The 14,385-nt window shown below is 36.6% G+C and overlaps 1 protein-coding gene across 5 annotated transcripts in view; it reads right to left on the minus strand.

Moving 5' to 3' along the window:
• MYBPC1 (myosin binding protein C1) overlaps positions 1 to 14,385 on the minus strand; it is a 69,267-nt gene that overhangs the window by 37,936 nt on the left and 16,946 nt on the right. For all 5 annotated transcript variants that reach the window (XM_086884734.1, XM_023937117.2, XM_023937132.2 and 2 more), the window contains exons 2-6: positions 10,601 to 10,633; positions 7,694 to 7,735; positions 2,153 to 2,185; positions 1,749 to 1,784; positions 1,075 to 1,110 (exon numbers count right to left, since the gene is read on the minus strand). In XM_086884734.1, coding sequence (XP_086740860.1) covers positions 1,075 to 1,110; positions 1,749 to 1,784; positions 2,153 to 2,185; positions 7,694 to 7,735; positions 10,601 to 10,633 — 180 coding nt within the window. The remainder of the gene's footprint in view (positions 1 to 1,074; positions 1,111 to 1,748; positions 1,785 to 2,152; positions 2,186 to 7,693; positions 7,736 to 10,600; positions 10,634 to 14,385) is intronic.

Here is a 14,385-nt window from a genome sequence, read left to right on the forward strand (position 1 = left end):
GCTAGATAGCTTTGCTATAAATTTTTTTTTTTCAGTCAATTGTGGATAGTGTGCCTAGCATCTCTGTATCTGCCTGCTTGTACAAAATTTCTCACAGGTAAAGACATTAATGTTTATACTCACATGTATGTACACATATATAGACACATACATGGAATGATTTACACAGACATAAATGAATGTAAATATATATAGATACATATCTATATATACTCTCTATAATCTAAATAATCTAAACATTTAGATTATACCACAACATGAGAACAAGTGAAGGTTATTGGTGGGAAGAGGATGAAGTAATGATAGTGCAGGATCTGGTCACGTGCAGTAACAAACCTAACATGCCACGGGATGATATGGAAAAAGGATATTAATAAATGGGAAAAAGCTTACACAGAGTCATTAATTTGGTACCACATAAAAGATCACCTAAGTATTATCATGGCCTTTAGATATTAACATTTTCCTATTTATTAAACAAACAGAAGGGAAGGTGGGTTTGACGCAGGCTGGCATAGGCTGCTATGCCAGGTCTATAACCATGGTTGAAGTACCAGCTGCTCATTTTGTTCCAGAGGCTGCAAATCCTGAAACCACGAGAGTGGGTGCAATGTGCATTACCTGCCAGGGTAGGAAGAAAGAGGTTATGATGGTTTTGCTAAGTTTTCCCCACCGTCCTTTGAGGTGTGAGAAGAAGCCATTCTCCTACAGTCTTCTGGGACCTGTGTGTGGGATTTGGGTGAGGCTGAATGTAGGAGTGGAATTCCTGTAGGCTGAGGAGGAATGGAACAGCTATGTATCTATCTATACAGAAACAGATATAGATAGATAGGTATGTATGTATGTGCCAAGTGCTGCTATACATGTCCTGCTCTGTGCAGCACAGCCCTCTCTCACTCCTGGTCTAGCTGCTAGAAACCTATTTGCTCCGGTACTTTGAAGCATTTCAACAGCTATAGTTTGCTACTGTCTAAACAATGAAAATAAAGTATTATCTTTTACAAATAAAATCTAAACAGTATTTTTATTATTTAATTTTGGGAGTGTTTCATCATGTTTCTCAGGAGGTCTCACCTGAATCTTTTCTTTCTGCTGGCTTAGACATCCCATCTGAAAGGGAAGAGCAATTTTGATGACACCAGCTGAGAGACCACAGCTTAACTGACCTCAGATCACTGGGATTTTAAGAATATTGATTCTTCATACAAAAAGATTAGACTAAATATTTGGGACCATATCCATGAGGAACTACTTGAATACCAGAAAAAAGCAAACAGCTAAGAAAAAACCCCAGAAATATTCACAACTTTTCTCTGGAAAGTCTAAATTAACTCAGTTCAAGACTTTCTTTGGAAAGGTTACATGAGGCTGGTGTTTTTTCCATGATTTGTGTAGTTCCAGGTAATGGATTAATTTCTGTTTCTCAATATTTGTCTGAGGGACAATATTTTGATTATTTAAAGAGTATACCTATTTACCTGGAGTTGCTTTTGGATCTACTGACCAACATTTTACCTTCCACTGGGAGATCCACTAAAGACCTCAAGACAGGATTGGACAGGGACTTAGGTCATATAAGGGTCTTGTACTTTGAACAGAGATTAATAAAATATAGGGCACTATAAAATTTTTTCTAAGTCGTTTGTTTTGCGTTCAGTCTGCTGGCCTGGACTCTTTCCTCATTCATAGTCAAGAGAAAAATGCATACATACATACATACGCACTCAAAGCACTATCACAATCCTAACCTGCTGGTGGAGTACTAACTGAGGTGTCATCTTCATCTGTGAAAAGAAATACAAATGAAAAAGCACATGAAGAAACTGAAAGCACAGGCGGTCATCTGCTTTAAAACAACTACATGAAAATGTAAAACCTGCAAAAGAAAGGGAAAAAATAAATTGCAATACTCAGGAGCATTCACAATGGAAGCTTCAAACTGATGAGGAAAGCTTTGCATAATTCAGTAGCTGAAATGGTAAACCTTAATGTTTCAAGCAAGTAAAAAACAAAATGAGATGTGGACTGTGATCTATGATTAAATCATGAGTTTATATGAGAGCTGCGGAGTGATTCTGTTTGTTAGAGATGTAATCCACAGTAATTACAATAAGAAAGCCACAATGAAATGAAGGAGAATCACATATCTAACCTGAGGAAGATGTCATTTCTCTGATGGCCACGTCTGCAATTAAAATGTGCACCACATATGCATTCAACATTATTAAATCAAGATATGAAAAAGTTAAAACTAGTCCCCTCTATTTATACTTTTTAATTTCTATACTATAATATTAATTTAAAGTGCAAGGAATACACAACTCAGTTTTTCCTCATATCAACAGGAGAATAATTTTAAAAAAGGAAAGGACCATTATCACCATGCTGGATTTTCCTTTTGATCACACTAAAAGTTGACTGTCATGAAATACAAAATCACTACAAGTAATTGTTGCCCAGGTATTTTAGAATGTTTAATCATATAGAATACGTTGAGGCGTATATCTATATGAATCAAAACCCTAAAAAAACCATAAAACTCACATTAAATGGAAATAATGTAATCATGATTATTAGAAAACCAGAATAAGATAAAGACCATCTTTACAAGAGTCTCTTTGAATTTTAGATGTTGACTAGAAACCTCAGAGATCAGCTTTGATAAAAATAAGCAAAAAGTCTTGGTGTCTTAAAAGCCTAATGGTGAAAGAAAGAAAATAACCAAGGTATCATTTGAAAGACAAAAAAAACTTAGATATCTTTAGGATTTAATACATAAGAAATATGAAGATAACATGTTTATATACAGTATCAGAAAATAATCTGTAGAACATTTCAAAATGTAGAACAAAGTTAAACAAGAACAGCTTTGGGAAGATATTAACCCACATCTTTAAAGATACTTTTTTGGGGGGTTGGATTTTTTTATATCTTGTACTTCTGTTTCCAAAATCAAATTTTAAATCAGAACTTATCCTTTGATTTTGACCTTAAAGTTATCATTTATCTATCTTTTTTCCAAGGAAAAATGTAATAACTATGACATACGCACACATGAAATATAGTTGCATTTTCATAAACTGGCAATATTGAATTTTTGGGTTTGTTTAACCACTGAAGGTTAATTAAGAATCTGTTAATAGAATTTTTCTACTTCACCATAACGTTTTACTCATTCCTTTTTAATGATTCATCAACTTCATTTTAAAGATCCCTTGGGAGGAAGATGAGAATTGTAAAAGGTATGCCTACACATGAAGGATTAATGTGTTATCTTCCAAATATCTTTTCTTCTTCATAGAGGGAAAAAAAAAATAAAAAAAATGGAAGCATCCTCATGACCTGCATCATCCAATGCCAGAAGCAGATGTTGAAAATGTTGATTTTCAGTAAAAGTACGGTAATGATTAAGTCATGTCAGATGTTTTAACATACTGCATTAGCAACTAAATGGCTGCACGACTATGTGCTTCCACTGCAAATATTTCTCCATATTTCATGAAAGCATTGAGTGTACTTTCAGCTCTTTTTGTCAATGATGTCACCATTGTGATTGATGATGGCTCAAAGAGCCATTTGGCTGAAAAAAATAATTAAGACTAGCATAAAACATTTGATGTGATGCATCCTACACGGTGATGTATGATAAGCAAGTTATGAAAGGACCACTCAGATTTCTCTTTCATTTAATCATTTGAAAAACTAAAAAACCCAAAAAGAAGTTATTAGTTTTGCAGAGGGATCACTGGGGTTTCTGAAGGGTAATCTATCATTTTTCAAGCAAAATGTTAACATCAAAGACAAACAAATGAAACAAACAAACATGTCAGAAGTATTAAGATGAAAGGCCAATTGAATGTTTTAGAAATGGAAAGAGTATGAAAACAGTACATGCTGGAGGAATTGTTTTGGTAAATGGGTAATTGTCAATCCATCACTTCTTCTCTCTCTGGCTTCTAGGACAAAATGGACTGACTATTGGTTCAGCAGCTACAGCCAATTCAGTTTCTGTGATGAATTATAGTTTGTGCTAGTAATAAAGTCTATTTAAAGATAACAAAACCAGCAAAAAAACCAGATCTGTCAGTAGAACCATGATCATTAATTCACTGCCCTTATCCTCTGCAAGTAAACGTTTAATGGAATATATTTTTCAATCTGTTGCATGACAAGAGTTTGGTATGAGGAAATCAATTGATTCATTTGACAGCAGGCTGATAAGATGCATTACTCCATAGAAATCTTTGTTCTTTGTCTGTGGCACACTCTTATTAACATATAGGGTATTTATGTTTCTTTTCCTTGTTTCTAAATGGTAACATTAACTGTGGAGCAGACTGAGCTTCATCAGGAGTGGATGAAAGGACTCTCCATATCTCCAAAGAAACTAATCTAAACACACTTAAACATTAAAATAACCTAAACATTAAAATTTCTGACTGCTGGCACAGCGAATCTAGAAAAACCTGCCAAAAAAAAGTATTAATTCCTGATTCATATATGAGCTGCTGGTATCAAGGATTTTAGACCTACTTTCCCCTGGTCTGAAACATCCCACACAAAATGGAAGTTTCTATTCTGCCATCAGCCGATGGCACTGGCATCGTTGACAAACTTAAAGCTGTGCAGAAGTGGTGAAAACCCATTAATTGTACAATATTTTATTTTCCTATTCTGTTGTTTATGCTGAAATTACAGAGCACAGCAAGACTGAGAGTTTCTAATTCAGTTGACTTCAGTTACCAATCTGAGTCCCATCAAGGGGACTTGGCACTTTGGAAATGGCAAATGAAGTACCTAGCCATGGAGGGGAAGTTTTAGTAGGGAGACAAATGGATAAGTGAAACCTGGAAAAATACAAGGATGACACATGTGATGAACATTTTAGTAGATGGTTGGAAGAACCTAGAGGAAAGGTATCAGTAAAATATACGGAAATTTTAGTAGCTCTTTCAATGGCTGGATGGCACCTAAAAAAAGGAATGAGCAAATTGATATTAAAATTTTATTATTATTCCAGCAAGTGGGAACAAAATTATAACGTATTCAATCTGTAAGATAATACTAAAATTAAAAGCGAAGACATAAGCATTTAAATTGAATGAGTATAAGACAACATAGTAAATTTGGAGGAATTTGTGCTGATTCACTTTTTTTCTCTGAAAATAAAATGGATGATCACACACATCCTGAATTTTTACAACATTATTATATATATTTTTAAACTGGTTAATTTTATGAATGAAAATTTTATGTTTACTGCTCTGAGTTACCAATATACAGAAAAATAACGATGAGATACAAAGAATTTACCACACTGTTTTTCATTTCATAGCCTTACAATGAACACAAAGGAATATAAATATGTAATTTCACACAGACAATAAGTACTAAAAGGAAATAGAACAGTAAAACAGACAAACAGATAGGTATGCTCTATATTCCTAATGTCTGTTAATTTTTTCTTAGGGATGAGGTGAAAATGATGGACTATGGGATTTACATGGACTACCAAGATATCTTCCTTAGATGTCAGCACAGTCCCATTCCAGGTTCCTACAGTGTCTCATAAATTATCAGCAAACTGGTCACAACTGCTGGCACAAAAGTATTGTGTAATTGCTGTGGAATTCAGATATGAATGTTTCCCATCTCTTTCTCATTCAGGGAAGTACCCAAAAAGCTGCAGAAATTATTTTATATATAGCTTATATACAAGCTGACATCTAGCTGGTTCTGTCATAATTTCCTTGCTGAACTGTTCGTTTTCAAGTGTAAATGGTTTTGGAAAGATTGGAAGAATGGAACCTTTTCCATTTTTGTGAATTATATTCACCATTATAAAGATGATTTTGGTTTTTTCTGGCACAAAAACCTGAAGGAATCACTCAATGAAAATGTGCTTTTTCTTACTTGGTGACACTCTGCAATAAAACCAGTGCTGATAGGAACAGCTGCACTGTAACTAATTTTTAGAAGTAATACTACCGAGTGTCTGGCAATGACATCTACTTCACTTTGCAGAGGTGACAGTTTTACTGTAACATGGCAGAAGGTCATCTTCATATTAATATTCAGACTTTGGCTGGAATTTTTACAGAGGCAACAGCTGCCACCGTGGACTGAAACTAGGCAAAGTTTCCACAGTAGGATCTCAAACAATATTTTTTGTAGTAAAATCCTCCTAGCACTAAAAGATTTCTCTCAGGAGGAACATTTTTCCTCCTAGAAAATACTTGTGTCCTTCACTAAATTCAAAAGAGAAACATAATAATGTGTAATAAGGTAATAGAAGTTTTGGATAAGTTACCTACCATGTTTTCATTTTTATTCACTGAAATGTAGGCTTGTAAGCAGTGAGGAAATCACCATTCATGTTCAGTTTGGGAACAAACATTTCCTTCATATCCAAATTAAAGCAAGCAGAACTAACTGTTGGAATAGCTTGAGGCAAGACCTTCATCTTTTTTCCTATCATTAGGCATGCAAATTATTCTGAATTGCATTTCCATTACTGAGTTGACAGATTTGATTACTCACACAAATTTTGTGTGTCAAAATAATTGCTCAATGCAAAGATAACTGGCAAAATAGCATGCACTGAAGCCTGGTTCAGCATTTTTATTTTCAAAAGGGTACTTGAATCACACATTCTTAGTGTTTATATTTTGACTCTGCTGAGAAAAATAGCCATGCATGCCATTGCCAAATAAATCTGCAAGTATCAAGTATGCATCCAGTCTGTCTAAAAGAGAAGATTTTGTTTGGAAGACACCAAAAGCCAGAATACATTTTCAAGCAAGCCATTTCTTGATTTGCCATGAAAAAGCGTAGCCATGCCATATGAAAATCAAGCGTTGCATCAGTTGTAAGCATAACTGGGTCTGGTTTAGCCTTTGATCAGAATTCAGTTTAAAAAATGGGATTATTCTCTTCAAAATAACCCAGTGGGGTGTGTGATCTCTGTTTTGGCAGGGCTTCCACAAAAATTTGGCCTAGTTCACTCAAAATGTATCCTCCTAACCAGAGGAGCTAGAATATAATCTCAGCAGCACAAAGCTGTGTATTAAAACTGGAGCTGACTCTCGCATGTGTTGCTCGTGGAAGAGTTATCTATTTGTTCACAGCAGACAGTCCTCAGACACACTTTTCAGAACCTGTAAAGAGCTCAGCTCCTGGGCTCCCAGTGAGGATGGAAAGATGAATGTGTGATTTTTTGATTTCAGATGAAAAAATCTATGGAGATTTCTGAAAGGTAAAATATCAAATTTCTGTGGGTGAACAGAAACAGCCTAGAATTACAGTAGGACATTGTCCACTTTATTTAAAAGCAACCAATGTGCACAGCGTCTGGGTTTTAGCAAGCTTGGTCAGGGGCAACATCCAGACTCATTTAAACACAGCTTTTTGCTCATGCAAATCACTTGTAATTTGATCCATTAATTGAACAGTCAATATAAATACTGTTGCTAGAGTATCTGTCTGGTTTGCAGAATTTTTGAAGATATTCATGAGTATCATAATTTCCTTGTGCTGGCTAAGTCATGCAGAAAAAGGATCTAGGAAGCCTCACATCACACTTCCGAAATTCAGCACAAAAAGTCTGAATGAAAGCCCAAACAATCCAGCATCAGAATAGCATTTAGGAATGTTATCTTTACTGCCCATTTTTATACTATGGTTCCAGACTTACCTTTACCCTTTTCATTTCCACCCTCCTGTGGTGCTGTTTGTTCTGTGTAGGAAGTACAAGTATAGTTTTGAGAGGATCTTAAAGTAAAAAGAAAGACTTACACAGCATTAAAAAATGCACGTTCTGCTAGTAGTGGAAAAGCAACATTAAAGAATGATTGATATATGTGTATACGTAACATACAGTTGCAATCACATAAAGCATTTTACAACCTGTGCATATCAATGTGATTTCTGTTTGTTTGTTCTTACATGAACAAGTCATGTAAGATTGATGCTCCTGGACTCAGTGGAAGAAAAATGCTGGACTTTTTAGAAGCAGCAGTTGTTAGTCTCTTGTTCTTGGGAAAATTCACAAAAGCTTTTGAAATTAATTACATATCACTGTTAATTGGAAAGACATTGGATCAGACATAAGTTACTGCCACTCAGTTAATCCTTAAGAAAAATTACAGAGAGGGTGTATTGAGGATGTTCTTTAATTCTTTATCATCATCTTCATCATTATCTGCATAGTCTTGCCAAGACAACTTGTATTTAGTTTTCTTGATCAGAACTGCCAGCCTGTCATCTACTCTGAGCAGGTGAATGGGAATTATTTTTGATTTCATCTGTATGAGAAAATTCGTACTGTGCTTTGAACAAACCACCAATTTCCACACTTTGTATGTTTCAGGATTTGATAGGATTCCTATTGGTTTTGTTTTCCTGCTTAATTCGATCTAGAATCTTGTCAAATCATGTGAAGTGTGCTGTCTTCGATGTACAAACACAATACCCGGTTGCCTGTGAACAATGGCTTTCTGTGGCAAACTTACCTGCCAACTGCCTGACAGAACATGGGTTTGGGTGATGGTCAATAGACTAACACTGTCAAGATGGAATTAAGAAAATTTTTGTTCCATGGAGAAAACATCTGCAAGAGCCAGCTGATTGTCCTCATTTCTTGTTCACATGTGTGCAGACACTGTAACTATGAAAATTAAAGCTGAAACTTAAAATGAAACTCCACATTCTGGTAGCGTGACGGACTCATAGATGCTTCTGTCTGGATTCCCTAAATTCCCAAGCTCCAGTTGTCAGGTTGTCCATCTTGGTCAGATGTTCCTTTTTAACGGGGCTTTTGCTACAGTAACACTTTCTTTCCCCAGAAGGAACTGGCATCAGGAGATTGGTAACAGATGGTAGCACGTCTACTTCATCATCTACTACTCCATCACTCAAAGTGTTCCTCACCTGTGGCTTGACACTGAGATGTGGAAAGACTTCTCACAATGACTTCCCAAACATGTCCTGGTGCAAGGTGTTTGATTATGTCCAATAAACTATTTGTAAGTTATAAAATTTGGAATCTTGAAACCAGCTTCCCTCTGAGGGTATTAGCACTTGATAACCCAAGATGCCAGCATCTTGAGTCAGGCAGAAGGAAGCTAGAGGTGACTGGCACGTCCAGCTTAGAAACATCTCAGATTGGTCTGTGCCTAACCATAAAGGTCTGATGACACCCTACTTATTTTTCAGAAGAAAAACAGGTAAGGAGAAAAGAAAGGAGGCTATAGAAGCAATTTTGCATTTAATCCTGTGTTTTTAAATAGAAAGGAAGATGGTAATTATTCGAAAATGTTAGATGTTTTAATATAATGCTTCACAGATGCTATTCCTTTATGTATACAAAAAGCTGTTTCTTATTTTGGTTCTACTTGAAAGTTGAGATTGATTAAAAACATGAATTCAAGTACAAAGTATATCAGGTAAGACCCTAAGGGTGAAATTAATTAGTTTAATATTAACTGTACAAATTTTATGGTTGAGTAAAATATCATTAATTAAAAACCAATTAAGTTTCCTTACAAATATATGCAATATGAAAGAGTTCATCACATAAAAATAATATGTGGATAATTTAACCATGAAACTCCTTGTGGCAAATGATACCTTTGTCATTTTTTAATCAAAGGGAGTATTGTTGAAACAAGGACATCTTGAAACAGTCTTATAAAATACCAGTTAGGAAGACAGTAAGTAAAGGCAGATTTAACACTTGTAGGGTATTTGTTCTGTTTGAAATTGCTATTTAGGGTGCTATAAAGAGTATAAAACTCACCAAATGGTTAAATTAGACATGCATACTGTAGATACATGTATTAACCATTATCTGAGAATGTAAGTGAAGTTACTCAGTGGCACAGGGCAAAGGCTTGCCTGCCTTTCCAGCTCCCACCAGAGAGAATTCTTGTGCTTTGAAGAGCTTCAGCTCTACCTGAAGCCCTCATCTTATGAATGAGTTTTGCCTCACCTAACTTTGTCTTCCTGGAGCTCAGCCACTCCATTCTAGACAATCAATCACACTGCTCAGGGCAACTGCCTGCACATGGATATCTAATGACATTTTAGATAGCTTACCTGGGAAATGCCCACTGGATGGGCATGTATGACCCAGGATCTGCTCCACTGGTCAGAGGTGGAGCTGCTGAACTACTCAGACATGATACATCATTTTCAAATGGTTAAAAGTAAGTGAAATTAATCCCATGCTTGCTTCTGTCAACTTTACTCTCAGTGTATCTTTTAGGTGAAATGAAAGGGAGTATTTTGGTAATTACATTCTGCCCAGCATCAAAGAGGACAGCATAATTTAACCACACAATTTAAGCAGACATGATTTACCTGTATGCTGAAGGACATGTGCAATATTAAGCAAAGAGCTAATCACTCACAAACAAAAATTGAGTCTGAAAAATCAGTAATCAGACAAAGTGAAGTGAGGATATTTTACTTGGGCAGGCTTTTTTTTTTACTTTCCTTACTGTCCTCTTACTTTCAAAGAGACAATGAACACAAACCATATTATGGCTATGCAGTGTCTGTTGTTAGTGCCAGAGCTCAAATTAGCATTTTTTACACTAACCTGGAGGTGGCGGTGCACTTTCATTTTCAGTTTCTGAAAAATGAGGAAAGAAGACAGATATTGAGCTTCAAATACAAGCAAATGTTTTTCATACATTTGGTATACATTTGTTGACTTTGAGTTCTTTAATATTTAAATGCAACTGTGAAATTTATTTTGCTTTCTACACACAACATGTGACAACTTCAGAGTGACAAGGTCAGAAATCTGAAGCTCTTGTTCTGCAAAGAGAAGTTAGAGAAATTGTTCAGTGTGGTGATGGATAATATTCATAGAAATGTAGAATCCTTTAGGCTGGAAAAGATCTTTAACATCATTGAGTCCAACCACTAACCCAGCATTGCCAAGTGACCACTGAACCACATCCCCAAGAACCACATCTACACATCTTTTAAATTCCTCCAGGGATGCTGAGTGCAACTCTCTAGGCAGTCTGTTCCAGGGATCAACAACCCTTCCAGGGATGAAATTTTTCCCAATATCCCATCTCAACCTCCCCTGGTGCAACTTGAGGCCATTTCCTCTTGTGCTATCACTTGTTACTTGGGAGAAGAGATTGATCTCTGTCTGTCTGCAGGTTCCTTTCAGGTAGTTTTAGAGAGTGATAAGGTCTCTCACTCATGTGCAAAATTAAGCAAAATTTCCACCAACTGAAATAATACCAGACATTACTTTAACTGTGAAGTGTAATGGATCCATTAATTTAGGGGGATCATGCAGAGTGAATCCAGAGACCTTAATCTCATTTTCACCACACCATTAGACCTAGAGATCAATGTTCAGTGCAAGCAGAAATTAAAACAACAACAACAAAAAATGTTTAGTTGCTCTGAGTAGGATCTGCAGTATGTTTGGATTTTCCTCCTTTCAATGCTGATTTTTAATGTAAATCACTTCCCTTTCCAAGGTGTGATACAGAAACCAGGCTTTTTATCCTATTTAAATGTTATCCTTTTGGGATGACATGTTTTCCCATCTAAAAACAAAAGAAAAAATTGACTAGCTAAAATAGATTTTCGAAAAGAAAAGGAAGCTTATTTTCAACATTTAAAAAGTTTAGTAGTCTAGACAGGTTGAAAACAGCAATGTTTTTTGGCACTAAAATTGATTTACAGTTTAATTACTTATAACAAGCAAAGATTTAAAAGGTTGAAACCCTGAACTGTAAGAGTGGATGGCTCTTAATAACCTTTATCATGTTATGGACATTAACCCTTGGAACCCCACCTCAGGTCAGATTCAGGAGAAAAATTTCAGTATCTGTCACTCAGCAATGCTGGTAAGGCTATTTCTTTACACTCAGTTCTAAATGTAACCAAACCACAATTCTCATTCTTAATAAATCCATTAAATGTTTTAAAGGGAGGAATATTTTTAATGCAAATACAATTTTAAGCTGAGTGTGTGCATTTGTTATGGTGTAGGAACTTCCAGTCACATACACAGATACAACAGCAAATCCTTGCAGAGGTTCCAAAGAGAATCTCTTGCTACAGGGAAAGAGCTTGTATTGTAAGTTCTGGTCACAGCACCCACCACACAGAATGGAAGCAAGTGTATTAAAGACCAACACACAGAGTGTGAGAATAAAGAAATATCTTTACATGGGTTCATAGCAATTTATTTTTTTCTGGTCTCATTACTGACATACTAAGTTTTGTTTTATGGCCTAGAAAAATAAGAAAAATTTTCATATGAAAACTTGAAACTTATATCACAAAGAGTATGTCTTGGAACTTACTTGTTTTCCTACCATGACATTTCTCACTGTTTCTGTTGAGAGTAAGATATTCCACAGAGACATCATTGTGGCATGAAAGTATGTTTCTTGCATGGAAAAGTAATAGCAGAAAATTATTGGTTGCATAATTTTCCTTGTGAAAATTAATAGCTAGAAACAGGGAGTATTCTTATGAATACTGGATTATAAAATCCTCACTGGCTTACCAGTAAGAGTTACAAACTTATAATTAAAAACTCAACAAATAAAGCACTTTCCACTCTCAGATGAAAGGCCTATGAGACTTTGAGGGACTTCCCTTGAATTTTTCTTTCATTTTGAGAGGTATTCTGTGGCTTCACCAACACTGTAACGTTGCTCAGCAATCACACATCTTACAAGTCCTGCCTCACCCAGCACAGATGTTAGCCAAAGCCCACGGCACAGACCAGGCCTGAAACATTATCATTATAGTCTAAACTTCTTCTCATGCATGCAGACAACAAAAGGAGACATTCAAAATCTGAGCACTCTCACAGGCAACCTACACCATTGGACCCTGTTCCTAGCAGAGAGCTTGGACTAGACTATCTCCAAAGGTCCATCCCCAAAGGTCCTTTCCAACACAGCTATTCTGCAATTCTGTGATGGGATGAGGACAGAAGACAGACAAAGTCAGTGGTTTGTTTCCTAAACCGTAATTCGAGGCTGTTCAGGGCATTGATAAGAAAACTGAGTCAAGAATGGAGCCCAAAGAAGAGACCTGAATTATAAGATGGAAAGAAAAACGAAAAGGGGAGAGTTCCAGGGACTGGGGGAGGCAGAGACATGGGAGATACTTCGTAATCTTTTGGCCATGAGCAACCCCTTTCATGGTCATGCCTGGCTTACAGTTCCATTCCTGAGGACAGCCAGGAAAAAAACCATTAATAGCTCCGAGTAGTTTCCACCTCCCCAAAGAATGACAGCCCTCTCTGGCTGACCTCTGCAACAGGCTTGTCAGCCAGGACAGGGCTCTGCACACTCAACCAGCAGCTTATGGCTGTGCTCCTTCCCTCGGAGGCATGCTCCCTGGAGTCCCCACATGCCATTCCCCATGGCCTGTTGCCTAATATGGCACTCTGGCCAGGCATTGTCAGGGCATTGCTGGTGGAGAGAGGCTCCAGCACGTAATCCTCAAACCTTTTGGAGAAGTGCAGTTCACTGGGTTGCAATGATGCCTCTTGAGCTACAGGGGAAAGAGGCTGTTGAAGGTCCAGTTACCGCTGAATCAACACCATAACGTCAAGTGCACCTTCTACAGAACAAATAAAGTTAGCTTCTGCTTCAGAATTCCAAAAAAGCAAGGGTCTCTTCTTTGCAGTTCTTTATCTGAGAAGTTGAGAATGTTGCATTTCAGTGGGTTGTGTCGTGCTAAACACAGACCTTGGGTCAGTCATTGTTTGTGAAACTGGTAATGCGCTGGCTATATGTAATTCTACAGCAAGAATAGGAATGAACTCAGCAGTCCTCTCTAAATGGCTACTCAGGAAAGATAGTGTGTTAAGTGCAGTTAGAGAATAAAATGAAAGCACACTGTGACTTAGATAACATCTCCAGAAATGCTTTCATGCCTCAGCCATGTCATGAGATGCATTGAGGATCCAGTTTGACACAGGATATGAGCACTTAGAGCCAAGACATTTTTATTTGTAATTTATAATTATATATGCACACACACACACTTGAAAATCAGCAGGAGATGTAACTTGACCCATTACCAAGAATTTTCCATCTCTTCTTCATATTTATTGTGTTCAGTTTTTCAGATGAAGTAAGACTTAAGATCTCTTACTGTGTATATAGAAAACTAAGCTTAAAGTTCTATGATAGTAAGTGATGTGCTAAAGTTATGAAGATACTTAAGAACCATGTTAAATTAAGGCTATCATTATTTAAAATTTCAATTCCATTTTAGGTCTGGCTGCACTGGCATCTGACCTGCAGCAGCCAGAAGAAGCTTTGGCAGGGAATTGACATAGGGATGTCAGCTTGTGTGTGGTGGCCAGTTCTCAAGGGCTCTGAA

The sequence above is a fragment of the Cyanistes caeruleus genome, chromosome 4 (assembly GCF_971803275.1).
Source record: "Cyanistes caeruleus chromosome 4, bCyaCae1.hap1.1, whole genome shotgun sequence".
Lineage (NCBI taxonomy): Eukaryota > Metazoa > Chordata > Aves > Passeriformes > Paridae > Cyanistes > Cyanistes caeruleus.